Source organism: Acipenser ruthenus, unplaced genomic scaffold, assembly GCF_902713425.1.
Source record: "Acipenser ruthenus unplaced genomic scaffold, fAciRut3.2 maternal haplotype, whole genome shotgun sequence".
NCBI classification, from domain to species: Eukaryota; Metazoa; Chordata; class Actinopteri; order Acipenseriformes; family Acipenseridae; genus Acipenser; species Acipenser ruthenus.
Window position 1 is genome coordinate 1 of NW_026707663.1, and position 21049 is coordinate 21049.

The window sequence follows — 21049 nt, forward strand, 5'->3', positions numbered from 1 at the left end:
TAGATCATACTACTGCCTAAATATTAATAACAATATTAATAATAGCATATTTGGCATAACTGCAATCAGTCGCAATTTCAGCAATTCTTGCATCAATAACATAACCCCAATGAGTGTTGTTATTTTAATATTGCACTCCTTGCGCGTCTTTAGCCGATGTTTAATAGGAGTTTGATCTTCTCTTGCAGGACCATCATTCTAACACAAGGAAACTATCCAGAGTGTGTGTGAGTCTACGAACATTCTCACGCAGACCTCTGTGTTGATAAATTACATGCTTTCTGTTTGAATGTGCCGACGCATGGTTTAGAAGGGAATGCTTGCGTGCGCATGAATGATAAATATAGACCCAGGTTCCAAATAGATGGTTAGTATGTCTGTCTCAATCAAAACTTTATCAAGTTGACACTAAAGATCACCAATGAGCCACACGAGTAAAGAGTCTCCTACCCCTGTCCTAAATCTGAACACTTTTTATTTACAGATATATATATATTTACAGATATAATATATATATATATATATATATATATTTACAGATATATATATATATATATATATATATATATATATATATATATATATATATATTTATATATATATATATATATATATATATATATATATATATATATATATATATATTGTTCAACAATTTATATATAACAAAACATCTCAGAAGATATTTATTTATATATATATATATATATATATATATATATATATAAATATAAATCTTCTGAGATGTTTTGTTGCTATTATTACTTACAGCTTAAATCCATGGATAATGTATTTTTGCAGTGGCTTGGTGGAGTATGCAGGTTGTGATGGTGATCCATTCTACACAGTGCAGCTGGCTATTTCAAAGGGGAGGTCGTTTTTAATTGGATTTTGGCAACAGCACAGCACGGCTAATTTTAAATAAGTGTCATGCATTTTCATGAGTGAAACTGCCTGGCAGTGGGAATTAAATTAACAAGATAACAGCCGAGCAACTCTGCCATTTCAGAACCATATTGTGGACCTGTAGATCTGACACCCCACCCAGCTTGGTGTGGAAGTAATTCTATTACGCCTGGATTGGAGGAGTGTCACCTCTTTACATGGAGACAATGGGATTAGGATTTGTTTATGAAAAAAAATATTCAATTAGTTGTAGCTAACAAAATAATTCTATAAATCTTCCCCATTTTCCACTTGCATTAACTACATAGATTTCAGATGTTTAGTTTTGAAAGAAATGCATGTCATAGCAAACTTTAAAATATGATGGGGGTTAAATAGTTTTCAGTTTGCTTGCCTGGCCTTCCAGGAAGTCTGTTACTGCTTTACTTCTTAAATATCAATCTGTTTTATTTACTACCTCATGTAAGAACTAAGCAGTTGCTCCCAGCAGTCTTGCTGCAATCCGAATACTTCACCTGCAGCACAGGAAGTGGTTAGTTACCAGGAAGCACAATTTGAATATGCAGATGTTTCACAGAATATTACATGAAGTTCTACATTCATTAAAATAAATTACCTGCAAATGACCACAAGACATTCATCATCGTGATAAGGGATACATTGATGTCTCCAAATGGGGAAGTTGATTAGAGAAAAGACAATTTTGCTACGATAAGTGTGTTTTTGTATTGAGTGAATGGGAATTGGATCTGGAATACATTATTACTAGTGATTTGTAACGTATGGTTCTCACTGTATCCATCCTCTAACATAATAATGTTTTCCCCATCCTTGCTGGAGTAGCTGAGACGCAGAGTTTTGAGACGGGTCCAAGTGTGTGTTCATTTTCTTCACTGTGTTCCAGGAAGAAGAGTCTCCGAATGGGGACATGAAGAGGGTGGAGAGTTCGCCGGTGCCTCTGAAGCGCAACCACTCCTTCTCTGAGCGAGACCTGGTCCAGCTGCAGAGCGAGATGGCACAGTCACAGTCTGCGTCGGCACACTTTGCTGGGAGAGGGGAGCGGCCGCGCTCTGGAAGTGTGGGCCTCTCATCCAGGGATGCGATTCACTATAGGGGTCAGTCTGTGCTCTCCACTGCTCCTTGCTTGTATTCATGCTCTGAGAGCTCATCCCTCCGTAGAGCTGGTGCAGTGACCGGATTTAAATGCTTCAGCTGAAAACACAGACCTCTATTTTATTGTATATGATGCAAATAAGTCAACCCCCACCAAAACACCATTGGATTTATATTAAGCTCCAACAATCTTTTCATCATTGAAATAGTCGACAGAGCTAATTTTTAAAAATGTTGATTGCATTGCAAGTTCTTATGTACTGTAGGTCTTGCGTTTTATGGCTTGCAAGCTACACATCATGCAAACGGGTGTTTGGAAGCAATATGAAGACAACTATTAAATTCCTTCTGATATTTGCATCACCTTTGTTGTCCAGGTTGGAATATGATATATACTATAGACTAATAATTTGGCTTATGGAGAAAACAGTATGTCGGAGGTTCCAAAAGCAAGCTTGAGATTGGAGTTCAAGGGAAAAAAACAACCAGTAACCATTGTGATGTAGTTGAATGCTCAAGTAGCAAAATAATCTGTAGAAATATGTGAAAGGTCTGAATTTCCTTTCCATAATTCTATTATTGTTTCACTTTCAGTTAATACTGGTATGCCACTGTTCATGCATACCGAGCACACATTTGATTAATTCACATCTGCCAAATGAACTTCCCTGTTCCACTCAGTCAGCATTTCTAAGGGAGCGGCTGTATGTTTTGTGTGTTGACAGCTTCTTCCCCTGCTGGGGGTCTGGCAGCCAAGAGGTCAGTGGCGTTCTCCCCTGGGAGAGGCTCACTTAGCTCAGTGGAGGAGAGGTCAGAGAGAGACGGCAGCTCTTTGTCCAAACACAGCTCCACGAACCAGTGGATGGTGGGTAATGTTTTTGTGTTCCATCATTGACCTGTACAGTTCTGGTCACCACAGTACCAAAGGAACAGAGTTCAAAAAAGAGCAACCAGACCAATCCCAGGTCTTAAAGGATTGAGCTACAAAGATAGGCTAAGTAACACTGAACATTTAGCCTGGAAAAAAGAATTGGGGAGGGGAGCGTGATTTGAAGTCTAAAATATTAAAAGGAGTTTACATAGTTAACCCTAACCAATACTTTAAGCACAGTACAGAAACCAGGACCAGAGGACACAGTTGGAAATGAAGTGGAGGTAGACAGGACAGAGGGAAGGAGACACTTCACACAGAGTGGTGAGGGTATGGAATGGGCTACCTAGCCATGTTGAGGCAGAATCACTTGGATCCTTTAAGACCCAATTTGACAAAGTTTTGAGATTAATCAGTTTACCGGACAAGTTTGGATGGGCCTATGTGGAGTATCAGAATCTGGGGTCAAAACCGCATTGTCTTTTGCTTGAGCAGGAGATTGTACAATTGTTAATTTATATTTTTCAGCAAACCTGTGACATTTGACACCATATTTCCTGCTAACTTCAGTCAATTGACATAATGTGCAATTAGCATGCGTTGAAGGCACTTGATTGCCATGTTCAAATGTGTTTTTCAAAACGTGACCACACACAGTGTAATAAAGGTATTAAAGTTTCCTGATTTGGTTTTGATTTAAAAAGACCAATAACTAATCTGATCAAACTGTCTGTCATCTGGGACCAAATTGTGTGTGAATGTGTCATTTAATTACACAGTACCCGTTAACCAAAGTACTTTGGGATCTGGTCAGAGGATCAATATGATAGTAAGTAGAACATACTAACTATGTAGACCAGGAGAAGAGTTTGATTCTGGTGGTCTGCAGTGGAGCAGGTTTCTGGGTTTAGGACGGCAGTATTTGGATTATAAAATTAGAACCCTTGAGTGTAGTCTGGGCACCTGCCTTCAAGAAGTAAGGCAAGAGTGAGCGAGATGTGGTTCTTGGAAATTAGATTCTTTCCTGAGTTCTGATTCAAAGCTGTTTTCTCTCTCCAGGAAGAGTTCAGCCATCCTGTGGAGAGTCTTGCTCTGACCATAGAGGAGGTGATCACCGTGCGCAAGGTGTTGGTGAAAGCTGAAATGGAAAAGTTCCTTCAGGACCGGGAGCTGTGCAATAACCTGAAGAAGGGAAAGGTGAACAAACAGGCTGCTATATATTGACCCGTTCGGCCCCTCTGACCTACTCACTCCATTATCTGAAATCCCATCTTTATTCTGTTGTCCTCAAGAGTTTGTTATAACATGATTTATTTAATGCCCTGTATTGTTTTAAGTTATAGTAAAATTGATTTAATAAGATCAAATCAACTATAGCAAAACCTGTCTAATCCATACCATCTTATTTTTTTTTTTCTTTTATAAATTTTTAAACTAGTGTAAAAAACAAAAGCAAAACGTTGTGTATATAGACTCGCATATCCTGCTGGTTGCATTCTAAATTGTGCAGTTGAATAGCAAATAAAATGTTTAAACAGACACACAAGGAGCTAGCTCCTTTAAAGAAAATGTGTGCTTATCAAAAAAGCTCAACGTTTAACAAAACAATCATAAAAAGAGCTACAGTAAATTAAAAATTCAAAACCACTAGGCAAACGGTTTCAAACATTTTGAAAATAAGATGCCTAGTTAAACATAACACAGGTATAATACACCTCTTTCTATAGGAATGGTTTAAACAGGGCTAATAACAGATGAAGAGTTTGTTGAGGCATTGTTTATTATGCGGTGTATGCAAAGTAATGTTATATATATATATATATATATATATATATATATATATATATATATATATATATATAGCATTTAAATAGTTTGGTCATTTTACCTTATTTTAGGTACAGTATTAGTTTTACAGTAGTCTCTGACTAAGAATACCCATCGGGAAGCAAGCAAAGTGTTCTTTGAGACAGAGTTGACCACCGGACACAATATGCCAAGTCCAATCACGATAAGTAGTAAATACATTTGTATTTGTTGATTTCATATTTTGCACGTGCATCAACATATTAACAGAATAAGTACGAGAAAAGCAATAGACAAGCATATGTTAAACTATAATAATAAATTAACATTTAATAAACTGAAAACCAAGCACCTTTACATACAGTAAAAATGCAGCAGCGGCTCTAATAGCAATTTCTGAATTAACACAGCACCGCACTAGATTACTCTCGCGATGACAAGTCAGTTTTGAAAAGATTGTATAAACCATTTGAGTTTGATGATGATGGGTTATCATGTTACAAAACACTGCTGTGTAAGTTTTGAATCGGTTAGCAGCGAATCGCTATTGGTGCCAAAAAGGTGTTCTTTTAAGTGAAGTTCCTTTAGGCAGAGCATTTACAATGGGAACATTGTTTCACCACAAGGTTGTTCCCTAAAGAGGTGTTCCCATATGCAGTGACCTACTGCATTACAGTAACTCTGTAATTCAGCACACTCTGTCTAATCCTGTCCAAGCTGGATTGTACAGGTTTCTCTCTTTCTAAACTTAATTTAGAATGAAATGCCTCGGAGGGTCCCCACTTTTATAAAGTCATGGATGGTACATTAGGCACCTTTTGTTTCATTGTAGGTGTTACTGACCAAAATGTAATCTGCTGTGTACCAGAGGTACTGAAGGTATACATGTTGAATAAAGCATTGACCTTTTTGACTTGTTATATGTACAGTATAACTTACACAATGTTTGCCCTCCAGTAGCATTTTAACTCTCACTTTTGAAACACACACAGGTTTGTTGCTGCTGTCGAGTGAAGTTCCCATTGTTTTCATGGCCGTCGAGTTGCCTCTTCTGCAAAAGGTTTGTACCTGTTGAAATGTTTATCATAGCAGTTGCATTAATTTATTTGCTTCTAGTGTATTAAAATAATACAAATGTATTATGACAACATACATACCTGGTTCTGTAGAAAATGAATCTGCATCATGCACATAGGACAGACAAGCAATTCTGTGAAACCCTCATCATAAACAAACTTGTGGCAAGTGAAAAATGATACAATATATACATAGCAATGGGAACAGATGCACTGGCTGTAGGTCGAAAATGGAAAAGGGGTTCCCCAGATACATGTCAAAACATACAGAAGGCGCCTCCAGTTTCTGATACATGCAGTAACAATAAATAATGTCTCTTGATTCTCCTTGATAAAATGTTTGACATGCATACGGGTGTGCTGGCACCTGCACCGCATCCCTTGGCAGACGTAGCAAGAACAAGCCTGAAGAGGGTGTGGCCCCTTTGTCCTTGCCCTACTTGAGATGCAAACTGTATGTTGCTTGTAATCTGAGTTTGTCAATCTGGCGTCTGTCTGTCAGTTTATACACCTGTCAACGCTTCCCTTTTTACCTGTATTCTGAGAAGCATTTGTTATACTCGCTACACTTTGTCTTAGCACAAGTTATCAGTATATATGACGTGGGGAACTACTTTTGGATTTATTTTGGCCTTGTTGGTTTGTTAATGAAGACTATGAGGAGGATACTGGGCTTCTAAATGGGCCAACAAAACAAGTGTCCACCTGTTTCAAAGTAACAGAGGTAGCACAATTTTCATGAGATTACATTGCCAAGTGTTTTTTTTTTTTTTTTTTTTTTTAAGACCTGTAGTTTCCGAATGTTCCAATTCCATACCCAGGGTTTATACAAACCCACATTTTAAATTAAGGGGTCTTCAAATGTTTTGGAGTGGAGAGTCTTATGTTTTGAAATTGTTGAATAACAGCATACTGGAACGGGTTTTAGTCTGGGTATTACTGCAATCCTAAGGAATATAAGTACTATACAGTACTAATTAATTGTGCAACACACTGCTGATGGCCCTGGATTGTCCTTTGTGTGCCCTCTAGTGTCAAGCCTTGTGTGTTATTCCATTTACATTTTTTAGCAGGGTGACCTAGCCAGAGGGGTAGTAGATTAGTGTACATGTGTATTTTCCTGATGTGATCATGCAAAGTATTCCTGAAAAGCAAGTGCTCTTTTTAAGACAACTGGATCTCAATGTGGGGCAGCATTCGCCTACACACCTCTGTATCTAACTGTTTTATTTTCCTACAGAAATGTGTGTGGATCATGCAGTGTAAAGGTAAGAACTTCAGTTTATCAAGGGATTGGGGCACAATCACCCATTTTTAGATAAAATATAATCTGTGTGGGCATCATTTCTTTTGCATAAATAGCCTTGTTTTATTCCAAATCATGTTACAACTATCAAGTAACATCTACTGTATACAATTCCATTTGCATACACGAGATATGGATTAGGAATTTATGGGAGATGAAACCAGAGTTTCAGTTGAAACAGGATAGGAACAAAAAGGTACAAATACATTTATTTTATATGTTGAATAAGGATTAGTGGAGGTGCATTAAAGGAATTATGTGCAGTAATATTCACTTAGAAATGTTTATTATGAATTATCCCCCCTGTATTTTTCCTGTTTTCTATTCTAGAACCCAAATGTAGATGATTGTATAATCTATTTGTATTAAGCCCCCATTGGTAGTATTACTGTAGTTATTTTGTTTTATTGCTCTGTAGATGAAGATCCCTTCAAAGAAGCTGGCACACATACCTGTTTATGCCATGGGTTTTGAGAGCACTGGAGGCCGTCACTCCAAGAAGCATGATGTCTATCAGTAAGCCATTTAGTACACTGCGCTTTGGGATGCACAGCCTAAGCGTGCTATATACTGCATTACTGCTCTGTGTGTTTGCTGTATTGAATGATCATTTTGGATGACCCCTAAATAAACCTTCTCTAGTTCCTGGTTGCTGGGTTTTGTTTTAACTGGGATCGTAATCACATTAAACTGCATTTCTTTCATACCGCTTACAAGATGGCAATTGCAGCATCTGATACCTGGGCTGGAAGAAAATTGCGTTAAAGCCCTAGATTAAAAAAAAAAAAAGCACCTCATGATAAATTTATTACCAGACCCACAGAGCTACATGTATAGTCTAGAAAGACAATATACTGTACTGCACTGATTTATATACAGTACATGTACAGTGAGTATTTTAACCTGTTGGCCTAATGTTGTAATTGGTTTATATTTGCGAGGCTCTTGTAAGGAAAGCCAAATCCATTATTCTTACACACTCAATGTAAAGCCAAACACAATCTAGCTGTCAAAAATGCAGATCTCCTTCTAAAAAATGAAATGGCTGCAGTATGTTATCATAGCCTATTAAAACAGATGCACATCTTGAACAGTTTTAAAAAACTGATTTTAGTATACAGTGAAATCCTACTATTCACCAAACGGCCTTCATAGTTCCCAGTAAAAGCCAAATTGCAAGGAGAGGATTTACTGTAGGGGCGGGTTGGGGGGGGGCATTCATTTAAAGTATGTGGTTTTGCCACTCGTTTGTGTAACATTGTATAGAGTATCAATCCACTGAGCATGGCTAGATGATTGACCTTGGAAGGATATACTTGTTATGGCTGCTGTTTTCCACATCCCAGGTCTCTAAGGAGTCTGAGCTGCCGGTCGGTTGAAGAGGAGTTCCCTCATCTCTATGCCAACGGCTGCAGTCTGAAGGATATCTGCACTGAGTGCACCAAGTTTGTCGGTGATGTCATCACCTCGAGCCGGAAGAGTTTGGACATTCTGAACACCACACCCAGAAAAGCCCAATCCCTGCGTGTCCCTGTTGGCAGGTCTGCAAAGTATAAATAAACTCCTTTTTCGGGACTTAATTCAGCCATCTCCGAACTGAAAAAGCATAATGTTCCTTTACCGGCATGTTCTAAATAATGCAGTATTGCCTGTGATAGCTTCTCCTTCCGGTTCTCTCCTGAAGCACATTCCTCAGCATCTTGTCTGAAAGAACAGCTGTACAGTCGGCCAGGTATGGCCTTGCAAACCCACGGAGTGTGTTGCCATTGGCTTTGCAAATCACAAAATCATTGTAAAAGTATTTAATGAATGTGATCCACAACTACATCTGAAATATGCCTTCTGTATTGGAGTGGACAGCAACATTCTGCCTTGCCTCAACAAGTGCAGCTTGGATTTAAAAAAAGGGAACATGCAAGGCAGTGATTCAGGAAAGGTGTTGGGATGGGATTATGAAACTCCAGAAACTTGAAAAAAGACACTAACCTTTCTATGTTGTCCACACTGAGAACTAGCGAAATATTCTTTATCTAAGCGTTATAGTTCATCAGGACTTCCATCATAACCACCATGGATGTGGCTTGAGATGTACAGTAATTCCTGATGAAAGATTTGTATGTATATAAAAAACAACACATGTATTGCTATTGCTGCTGCTGCTGCTGCAGAATGAAAGAAAATGCACCTCCTAAAGTGTAAAGCAGAAGACTACTGTTTGTCTTTTATGTGTATATATGAGGAGTACCATTTTTTTTTTATCCCTCAGTAAACAAATATGATGTACAGTATTTGCATTGGAATTCTGCAATCCAGACCTTGTATTGAGACATGTTATCCACCCAGTAGCTGGTCTTTAATTGATAGCATGGGAATGTTTTCATTTTAATAACGTAACTCAACAGGGTAGTTACACATGAATGGTTGCATTTCCAACCATTGAGTTCTGTGGTTGCAGAATTACAACAAGGCTACTACAGCATGAAGAGCCAAGATGGATTTTCATAATGGCAATAATAACCTAGACCTACTGAAGCTACCAGTGCGGTCTTTCATTAAGATTGCTTCCCAGTTAATTTTAAAAAAAAAGTTTAACTTGTTTTTATGTCCTGCTGCTCTGGAGAGTTTATGTTGTGTGTTGTGTGGTTGTTTTTTTTTTTTTTTGGTTTTTTTTTTATACTTGGTTTGTGTTTGTCATGTTACCCTACATTTGTTCTCATGAGAAAACATTGTATGCTAGATTTGTGACGATAGGGAAAGCTACCTGGCTTTGATTCTCCAGTTAGCTGTATTAAAATGGTGCCAACAGCAAAAGGATCATCTTAACACGGAATAAAATGAAACTGCAATAAAACTGTGCTGTAGTGTGTTGTGCATAATGCATGCTGTCAGTTGCTATGGCATGCAAAGATTTAAACAGGTTCATTTATTATCCCGCTCAGGATAATACATAATGGTTATTGGGAGTATCCTACAAGGCTGTACGCTAACTTTTTTTGGTAGGAGCACGCACACACAAAGACCTGTATATTTGTATATTTGTATATTAATATACACAATTAACATTTTTCAACTTTGCACAAGATAAAACGGAGAACAGTTCATGTCCAGAGTATTGCCGAGGCTTTACTTTTCAACACCTATTTTTAAAAACTTCAACCCCCCCCCCAATCCTTTCTTCTAGGCTAAATAGATTGTTCCCTCATCCTATCTCCACAACTCATTTCTGTAAGGCTTGGGATTAGTCTGTGCCTTTCAGTCTTGCCGATGTTTAGTATTGCCCTATCAAGATCCTTAAATTTTGTTAACCTCTCACGTGTGGGGGGAACCTCATGTGTGGGGGGATCCCTTTTCTGTTTTGAGATCTGATTTGTAGAGCAGGATGGCAGACCAGGGATTATATTGAAACTGACAGGTCTGCAGCTATCTCTCAAATCTAAACCAATATAATAACTGCAGCGATTTTGAAAGTTTGTATTGTTCTGACAACTGGGCTGAGGACTCGGGTTAGAGTTGAAACCAAGCTGAGATCTGATTAATCTTAAGTGATGCATTTTAGGTCAAAGGAGAAGGAAGTTTATAACTAGTTACATACCCTTGTCTCTGTATCCATTTAAATGGGTGTTGGGATTTCCATTATAAATCATACACTGGAAATGCATTTAAAGTAATAACCCAGGCTTAAAAATAGAATTCCTAGGGCATTATTTTCATAGGTTTTCCTCCATTGTTTAACTATTTTGTAATAGGAGAAAAAAAATCATATTTGTGTTAAATAAGAAACAAAATACATTGAGAGTGCTTAAGAGGACTTGAAATATATAACTTAGTAGTTTGGGTCTAAAATTAACAGGTGTTTTTCAAAACGGGTTAATTAAAGACTGGAATAAACACTTTAAATATGACCTCTTATCTCTTAATAATGTTGGTAATGTTAATAAAATATGTCTTTAGCATTCCTTTTAAAGTCGACATTTTCATGTCCCCAGTTCTAAAAACACCTACATAAGAAATGTGCTCTTGAAATGTATCACTAAAATGGTAGGTCCCAGAAATCAGACCCATTCTAAATTCCTTCATGTCTTGTGTACAGTACAATATTTTGTCCGACTTTGGAATTATATAGCCAAATGGTAGTTCTTCACAGAAGATAATGTATTATGCGTTATTTTTGTTATTAGTAGTTGTAGTCTGGCTGTAGATCTGATATAGTGTAGTTTTCTTAGTCTTTAGAAAAAAGAAAAACAAATTTAAACTATATATAAATTATTTGAAACCACAACCAGCCTACTATTTAAAGGAGTGAGCTAGTTGAATAATTCAATACATTTCTAGTATCTTATGTGGATCTGACATGCAGATTTTGAAAGAAGCACATTTATAGCAAAGTAAATTATATTCTGTACCGTACAAGGGTTAAGAACACGCTCTGTTTGCATGCTTGACTTTCACGCAGCCCACATCTGATACCTGCCTGGTCTGAGGATCGTGAGGACATTCCTAATTGATGTGCATGATTGTGAGTTTGGTTCAATACCTACAGGCCCGTGGATTACTAGCAATGTGTGTAGTATACCATGAAGAGGTTTATTTTTAAAATTGCCATCCGGGGAGCTATTCTGTTTAAGAAATACCATGGATGTCTTCCCAAAGGAGGGTCAGTCTTGGTTAGTGGTCTAGTGCTCCTTTGTGGATATTAAAATTGTGTCAAATTAGAGAACTGGAATTTTGTATTACCATACTCATGGCTATTCCATTTACTAGAATTCGATTTCAACCCTATTCAAATATACATAATAGGCGCATCATTTTTTGCAGTATATTGATATTGGTTCTGTGATTGTGTGTGTTTTTTTTTTGTTTTGTTTGTTTTTTTTAAACTGTACTGTATTGCTTTATTTAGCAGTATTTGATCTTTATTTTCAAATTGAAATCGCCTTCCATTATACTGTACCTTCCTTATGATTTTACCTATTGTGTGCTTTACTATTAATTCGTACTGTGGGTGGCTACTCCAACACTAGTTTTCCTTCAGTTTTTGCTCATTCACTTAAATACATTCTAATGTACATTCGGGAACACAATTATACGGTTTAGGTCTCGTCTACTGTTTATCCCAACTAAACCGCTAGAGGGCATCCATTGTCTATTAACTACACTATTGCAGCAAAATTCCTCAAACATTTCTTAGGAAAGTGTTTTTTTGTTTGTTTGTTTGTTTTTTTCCTTCAAAAATACTTTTAAAATTATAGTCTTACTTAAACATAACAACTATTGAACGATTCTGGGAGTCGATAATACATTATTCGCCCCTTTTGACGTCTAGGAGTGATCATAAATCAACAGGAACATTGCTATTGGTTTAGGGAAGGGACAGTAAAATTGAGGCCAAGCCTGGCTATGTCCAGCAATGTACATGTCTGTAAGCGCCCAACACACATTATATATATATATATATATATATATATATATATATATATATATATATATATATATATATATATATATAATATATATAATATATATATATAATATATATAATATATATATATATCTCCACACCCACTTGTCAATTTTCAAAAACACTACTCCTAGAAACCCGTCCTCCTAATGAATAATAATACGTCGACGTCGCAGCGATTGGTTTCCCAACCACCCTGCCCCTAAGTTTTTTTTCTCTCATTGCTGCTCCCTTTATGAACAAATAAGTATTTCTAATACTGGTTTCCTTTGCTACAGTTTTTCTGTTGAGTTTAAAGGTGTGTAGGTGTGTCGCTTTAACCAAGTGCTTTAAAAAAAAAAATTTAAAAAAAATTATGAATGTAGTTTAAATTGCAAACAACATGGCTGTTTGGACAAGGGCTGATAAGAATGGACTTCTTGAACTTTTGCTCCGGGACCGCTGGATTCGGGTATTGGCAGAACTCACCCGGGAAACACTCACCCTCACAGCTGATGCTGAACCAGGGCATGGAGGTGCTATGGAATATAATATTAGCCATCTGCCCGGGGCGTGGAATGGGGTGACAAACGGAACCGAACCAGGGACGGCAGCTGGCAACTCGAACCGATCCTACAACCAGAATTCGAATCACAGTGCGCTTAGGCGAACTGGGAGCCCTGGCAATGGTGGGACAAACCGAGGTCAAACTGATACCAGCTCCGGGGTCAACAGCCCTGGTTCGGGCCGGGTTCCCCATGACAACGGGACGGTTTCTGATTTAGGTATCCCTGGCTCTAGTTTTAGTAGCGCAGGACCAGTGAGGTCTGGGGAACCTAATATAAGTTTAGAAAGTGGTGGTTCTGAGATGGTAAGAAAGGTTCGAGTACTGAAACAGGAGTCTGGTGGGCTTGGTATCAGTATCAAGGGGGGACAGGAGAACCGTATGCCTATCCTCATTTCCAAGATTTTCCCCGGACTCGCCGCGGACCACAGTCGGGCTCTTCGGGTCGGGGATGCCATTCTGTCTGTCAACGGCAACGACCTCCGTGAAGCAACTCACGATCAAGCAGTCCAGGCACTGAAAAAGGCCGGCAAAGAAGTTACACTAGAAGGTGAGTCAATGCAGCATATTCTGGGGATTTATCCAGGCCTGGTGATTAAAATAGTTTTGCAGAAAAGTAATACTCCGTACGATAGCCTACTAAATATAAAGGAAAAAAAACAACAATATAGAGAAAAAGGTGCAGGTTATCTGATCACAATAGTTGCAACAGTGCTGTCAAAAGTTCTGTTACAAGATGGTTACATAATCAAAGTCTACCAAGAAAATCTCAAATATTTACAGGAGTAACTTAGGATACACGAAGACACATGTCAGTGTACGTTTTACTATTGCATTTTAAATGTGTTTATTTTAAACTTTGTTAGAGTAGTCTACGGAATTAATCTGTTCATGTGATCGTGCTATGTAAAGTTACAGGCTGGAGAAAATTGTAACTATGAAGTGTGCAATATTCCTTATGGACATGTGCCGTTCATATATGTAGCCGTACTATCATGCTAAATGTACAGGACTGATACCAAATCGTTTGTTCATGTTCATCAAATGTGGCATACATCTGATAAACGCAGGTTTGTACTTTTTGTGTTTTACTTGTTTGTCTTGGTTTCATTTTATCGTCTCGCAATTTCCTAGAAACGCAGATGACCCTAACATGTTACGTGCTTCTTTCAAGCTGTCCGCTAAGGGCATAGTATTTCCTTTTGTACTAAAAGTTATAATAATTCATAGTGCAAATGCAAATAATGTAGACGATTGGCTTCAGCTCTTATATATTTTAGAGCATGGTGAAAACAGTTGTGCGTCTTTGCTTGTACTTCTCGTGCTTCAGATCTGCCTCGCATTGATTTTAGTTAGTGGCTGTCAGGTGCTCAAGTGCGCGGTTTTTACTTTTATTAAAGCAGTACATTTTACAAGATGCGCAGGAGTCTCAATTTCACAAACATTTTGAGAGAAGTAAATATCTATATTTGATTAGAGGCTGTGGTTTCTTTGATGTTGTCTTCACATCACATACTTTAGATAATTACTGGCAGTAGAATTTGTACTGGTGAAAAGAAACCACTAGTCACTCCTATGTGTAAAATGCAAGCGCTATAAGATCATATCATTATGCACTTATCTAGTTTCAGTTGTGAAATGCTTATTCCTCACTGTACTGCATTCTGCATTGAATATAACATGGTATCTCCAGGCAGTGTAGTTTAATTCTGTGTAATCCAGTGTTCGCTGTCTCACAAATCTTTGCCAGGAATTTCGCTGTTGTTTGTTTGTCTTTTTTTACAACAGGCTGTCAGAATCTGTGAAATGTCCATCTGCTAGAAAATGATGGAAGCTGTGCTTAACTAATGGGGTGAGAGAACCAGTCCTTATGTGAGGAACTGTTTCTTCATCTACCCATCTACCCATCTACCCTTATTTATATATTTCATGCAGTGTGATTTGTAATACCAGTTCCTATACAATTTACAGAATGGTGGCAATCGGATAAAAGTTGAGGCCTATTTGCCAGGATAAGCATGTGATCTGTGCCTGGCTGATTTCATGCCTTGATTTGGGTTGTGCCAGTTTAACCTGGAGCAACTGAATCGTTCTCATCTTCAACAAAATACTGTGGGCTTTTCTTAAATGTTTTTACACTCAATAGGAATCTGGGATAATCTAATTTGTGCTGCAGCCTCTAATGAAATCTGTGGTCACAGGTTTAGTACATAACTGCATAACGCTTCAAAAAGCAGGGCATTGGAGTAGCCCCAGTTTTATGTAAATGAATGTTAACCTGACCAAGAAGCCTTCTGGCCTGAAGAAGAAAGAGTCCCAGTGCTGTAAGAGATTTGATGCAACAACAATTAACTTTGGTTATATAATGAAAACTTGATAGTCAGAACAGAGTAATGTGGCATTAGAACGACCTTGTAGGGATAGGTTGGTTGTTAATGATTTCATTTGTCTGGGGCACTGTCTGTGTGGAGATATTTGGGGAATAGTAAATGAATGAGCAGTGAAGAACAATGCAGCCTCCACCATTTCAGGTGTTCTTTACCCATTAAATAAAGAACTGAAATATCCACATTTTTAGTACACTTTAATACCTGCCTAAAATGAGCTTATAGTAAATTCCATAGGTGTATCGGGAATTGGTTTACAAAAGACATTAAAGTTTAATTGAATAACAAAGAATGCAAGGTAATGGAAACTGAAGCCTTAATGCAATGCCTGATGTAACCATTGTTTTAGCTATACACTTGCAATAACTACCAAAGTCTGCTGGCGACTTTGCCAAAATGTTCTAATGCTTTTCCACATTTCAGTGTCAAATCTGATATAAAGATATAATAGGTTTGGTACTAGTCTGGGCATTCATTAAAAAGAAAGTTTTGAAAGTCAAACATATAAGGTGTTAAACATATGGACCAGTTCCAGCTTTTTTTCTGTCAGTGTCCCTTTGAACCACACAAGAGGGATCACAGCGGATCAGCAGACAGAGGCCTGGGCTGCTGAAACTGCAGGTTCAGCAGTATTGCATCATAACACTGTGCTGCAACTGAGCAAAATTACATAACTAAACACAGTAGCCTGAGAGATGTGCTGAACATAAAAAAGTAATGACAGATTAAAACGTGTGTCAGGAACACGGCGCAGCTGTAAATTCAAAGTTAGAGCCATCAGTATGAAGATAAAGTTAATAACATACAGTATATCAACAGCATGTACAGAACAGTATATAAAAAGAATAAAAGCTATGACATATTTAATCGCAATTTAATAAGCATTTCTACAGATGTATGTAAACATGTGTGATGTGCAGATGTACGAACAGACAGCAACCTCCCTTTATCCCCAGAATCTGATATTGTCAATAACTTTAGCTAAATAATGTGAATGCCAAGTTTAATGACAATTGTATTAGCAGTTCTCCATATATATGAACAATTTTGATATCATACCCAGGGGTGGGGGGTTGCAATGCCTTTACACTTCAAAATGGGGATAATGGGGAAGCCACACACGACTGGTAATGTGTAATCAGTTTTGACTGTCACCAGCATTGCAAAAATACAGGTGAAGTAAATGGGCAATATTATTATTATTTATTTCTTAGCAGACACTCTTATCCAGCATGACTTACAATTGTTACAAGATATCACATTATTTTTACATACAATTACATTATTTTTCATACAATTACCCATTTATACAGTTGGGTTTTTACTGGAGCATTCTAGGTTAAGTACCTTGCTCAAGGGTACAGCAGCAGGGTCCCCCACCTGGGATTGAACCCACGACCCTCTGGACAAGAGTTCAGAGCCCTAACCACTACTCCACACTGCTGCTCTAAGTAGCAATAAGTATCCCTCCCCCAGTCTTTAAGGTTATTGGGGTTAATATCTATCCACGAATACTGACCATGGATAGTCACATAACTAATTTTTGTACAGACATTTTTACTTTTGAATATATTAAATTCACAATCATAAAATGTTTTTTTTTTTAAATGATCAAAATGGACTTCAAAATAACTGCATTATATTTGTACTCTGAATCTTTATTTCTGTGCTTTTTCTAAAAGGAAAAATACCAGCAACAATCATATAACTAATAAGAAAAATAAAATTAGACTGAATTGTTTATCAGAAGCATTTTTCCGTTCTGAAAAAATCTGTGCTAATGATGATTTGGAGTAAAAAAAAAGAGAAGGAGGATGGACAGTGATGCAGAAATTATATTACACCAAGGTCATTTGAAAGGAGCAGCGGGGGACCCAAGCTGTAATGCACCAGGGTGATGAGAGAGCATCTTCTGCTGATTCAGCTGAGCATTTGAACATTCACCAAGCTGTATATTTCCACACATTGGGGCATGCAAACTTTTGACGACATCTTCTCTCTCTCTCTCTCTCTCTCTCTCTCTCTCTCTCTCTCTCTCTCTCTCTCTCTCTCTCTCTCTCTCTCTCCTGTATATAGATAGAAACCACTTAGAAATGCAACCAATAGGAGTCTTTTCAGAAGCAGAAAAGGAGTTAGCCAGGTAAATAATTATCTAAGCGAACGTTGACAAACATTCTGACTAGAAGTCTTACTTGAGAGTTTAATAGTTATGGAGGAATATTGTAGAAAAAGTTGGATATCAAAATATTCAGAAAATGTAAATGTTAAAAGTATACCTTAGTAGCTGGTTTCACAGACCCTGATTAACATGAATCTTGGACTATCCGATGTTGCTTTACATGTAGTAGGCTGTGATTACAGCTAGACTTTACAGTGTTGACTCCTGTCCATTTAAAAACTGGACTAAAACCATCCAAGCCTCAAACAGATGCTTCTCAACATGAAGAGTTTCGGACACTGAAATAAAAAAGTACACTCACCTGCTAGTAAACAAATCACACAACCCATTTACCCTAATCTCATTTCATTTACCTTTGTTTACCAAGCCCATCCTAGCTGAGGTTACACACTAAGTCTCTGTTAAGGGCTGATTTGCATTCAGTTTAAATGGAGCTAGTTCTAAAGCACAAGTACTTTAAATTAAAGAAACCAGTGACCAGTTGACCACATTTTGAACTGATTTTTCATGTGACAACCTACATATAGAAAGCATTGCTGTATTTCTTTGAGGAAGTCTAAAAATGGAACCACACTTGGTGTGTCATGTTTTATTGAGCATTCTTTAAATGAGAGATAGCATTTTTTTAGTTTTTGAAAAGTAAGATATCAAGTACCCTGTCAGCATTTTAGCATTTAGCTCATTTATCCCCATTCATCCAAAACTGATTTACTCACTTTATACAGACGACCTAATGGGGAATGGATGTCTACAGAAATAGCTCAAATAAAACCTAGAGTTATGCAAGTCTAAGTTTATTACTTTGATTGCCTACACATGTAGGGTGCATAGGAATTTTCTCTCCCTTTCTTTTTTAAACTTTTTTTGTTCAGCATGCATTTTATTACACCTATTTATACCCTAACCCTAATTCTTCACTAGCTACATTAAAACCAGCACAATGAGTTAACTATATAGTGCCCAGCACCAACAAAGCACAAAACAGTGTTTACATTTGCCTATTTATTCGTTGTTGATGTGGGTTTTAAAAAGTGAGAACATATGTAGAAGCTGTTTTATGGATTCTGAGTGATTGACATTAACTGTTAGGTAGTTATTCTTGGCATTTATGACAAATAATTTGTTATCAACAGAGACTCGACATGCTTAATTTGGGATTGACAAAAATAGGGTTTAATGAAATGTTAATGACTGGAAAGTTGAGGACAGAAATGGGAAAAATGTCACAAGAGGCAGCCACTCTATTTGGTAGTGATGGAGTCCAGAATGGCGTTACTTTGACACCAATTAGCTAATGAGCCTTGATCTTTTGCTGTTATTGCCTTGCTGTCAGCAGCAGGTCAGTGTCATAATCACAGAAGAGTTACATCTGATGGCAAGTTACACATTACTACACTTACAGCATGCTCCAAGACTACATTGCTTTATGCTGGAGGACCCAGACATTTCCACTTTCCATGATGCTGGGTCTGAAGAACAAAGTAGCTGTGAAATTGGCCCACTACCACCCACATCATATTTATGTGTGTTGTAAGTGACGCATGTCTGTATCATTCTTTATACTTTCCATCTTTTGCAGCAAAGCCTACAACACTGCTGGTAAATTTGATTTGCCTCCTACAAGAATGAAATGCAGGCCTGTGTAGAAGAGATATGCAAAGGCATACGAACGCACTGGCCCACAGTACAGTTGTGTGTTGGCTGAGATAGTTCTGCTAATGAATACAAATACACACTTTTTACCTTTTAGCTTTGCATAGCAGATATCACTCGCAAAAGCCTTCCTTCAACATATTCCAATGTTTTTGCATGACGGTGAGTGTTCTCTCCAGACATACCAGCTTATCAGCAGGTTGAATATATTATAAACTGAGAATTTATATTTTCTCATTGAATTCCTTCCTTTTTGTGGAGAAATGTCTTCTGTTGAAGCGGTTGTAACTATCAAAATAATTTCCTTAACCTTTCCTGTTGTGCACTTACATTCGCTGAATAGGTCTCAGTCTTACCAGCTGCAAAGTGTGTCAGCCAGCTATCCAAACTCATTTCAAGTTACTGTACGGTAATCTGTTATTTTTTACAAGGCAGTGCAGAGTTAGTACAAGGCCATCACCTCCGACAGGTTAGCTGGTTGGAGCTTGGAGAAGTGTGTTCTTCAGACTCAATGTTTTGTGAAGTCTTTTTGAAATTCCTCCATTACAATAGCCTTATCTAATTACAAATTTTAACCAAAGTTTAATTCAATCCTACAATATTTAGTATTTGGGGAATGGCAGTGCTTTGTAAATAGGTTTGTTTTTAACTTTTTGACAGTTATTCTAAGCTGATAGAATGTATTTTTGTTGCTGTACAGGTATGTAAAAAAAACAAAAAAAAAAACAACCCATAACATTTTACATACAAATAAATAATGGAAATGTATCCAAGTGAGTTGTAAAAACAATACATAGTACACATTAAAAGCTAAATATGTCTGCTGAAAGTCTTTGATATTGGGCTGATATTGTGTGCTTGGTTTTAGATATATCCAAGATTGCATAAATTACTGATGTTTCTTGAGGAACAGTCTCAAAAGTGACTTTGTAGCCACTGTGGAGAACAGAGAGATTTCTCCACTTCAATACTTCCTGAAAGAAGGCCGGAATCATTAAGGAATGGCCACTTATCCCTTCAGAGCAATTGAAACACCTTGCAAACTCATCCCAGGGGAAGTCCTGTACAGTATTAGTACACTCGGACATCCTTGTGGGTTAACTACATCGATTTCACCTGGTAAAATACATTTTAAATGAATAAACGCAACCCTTTCTAGTACACTTGTGAATCATTCATGAGATGTCCCTAGTTCCCCTGCAATCCTATTATCCTGTATTATAACCAATTAGCAAGCTTTCTATACAGATGGTAATGGAAGTCGTTTAAACCATTTAGTCTTTTTAAGATTCTGGAGCGATTAAGACTGTATTGTATTCAATTGAGTGGTTTCACTTTGCAGCAGTAATGGATGTGGTTTTGCTTATTCCTACAAAGAATTGTGTCCTACAAAAAATATCCTCACAGTGAAGCTTTTGTGTGGTTTCATTTTTTGTTTTGGGACATATTTAAATCCTATGAGATCCGTACAGTAGTTTAATAAATTAGTGATTTAGAATAACCTAGGTATAAACACTAAATAAATGAGATTTCCATGTAGTCAGATTGAGCCGTGAGGCACATTTATTCAATATGCCGCATTTATGAAAAGTGTGTGCTGATCTTGACAGCCCAGAACCCCAGAAACAGGAACAGGGCTTGTCTCCTTAGACCTTGAGAAACCAAGATCCTGCCAATGCCAATTCAGATCTAGTTCTTTCAGGAATCGTGATGGAAGTTCCTGATAGCAAGATATATAGATATACTGATG

The 21049-nt window shown here is 37.5% G+C and overlaps 2 protein-coding genes across 2 annotated transcripts; both read left to right on the plus strand.

The window, feature by feature from the left end:
• Positions 1–811: 811 nt before the first annotated feature.
• LOC131728011 (protein spire homolog 2-like) lies at positions 812–9942 on the plus strand. The gene is made up of 7 exons (XM_059019226.1): positions 812–2021; positions 2745–2884; positions 3950–4087; positions 5689–5756; positions 7013–7040; positions 7497–7594; positions 8425–9942. The coding sequence occupies exons 1-7, from the start codon at positions 1835–1837 to the stop codon at positions 8636–8638; spliced, it is 873 nt and encodes a 290-aa protein (XP_058875209.1). The 5' UTR covers positions 812–1834; the 3' UTR covers positions 8639–9942.
• A 2774-nt stretch (positions 9943–12716) lies between these two features.
• Positions 12717–14214, plus strand: LOC131728012 (beta-2-syntrophin-like). The gene has a single exon (XM_059019228.1). The coding sequence runs from the start codon at positions 12919–12921 to the stop codon at positions 13867–13869; it is 951 nt and encodes a 316-aa protein (XP_058875211.1). The 5' UTR covers positions 12717–12918; the 3' UTR covers positions 13870–14214.
• Positions 14215–21049: the final 6835 nt, after the last annotated feature.

Bases quoted from the DNA above. Each gene is read 5' to 3' on its own strand.
- LOC131728011 (XM_059019226.1), top strand. From the start codon at position 1,835: ATGAAGAGGGTGGAGAGTTCGCCGGTGCCTCTGAAGCGCAACCACTCC. The intron at 2,885-3,949 runs GTGGGTAATGTT...TTCTCTCTCCAG, and splicing joins GCTCCACGAACCAGTGGATG to GAAGAGTTCAGCCATCCTGT. The intron at 7,595-8,424 runs GTAAGCCATTTA...TCCACATCCCAG, and splicing joins AAGAAGCATGATGTCTATCA to GTCTCTAAGGAGTCTGAGCT.
- LOC131728012 (XM_059019228.1), top strand. From the start codon at position 12,919: ATGGCTGTTTGGACAAGGGCTGATAAGAATGGACTTCTTGAACTTTTG.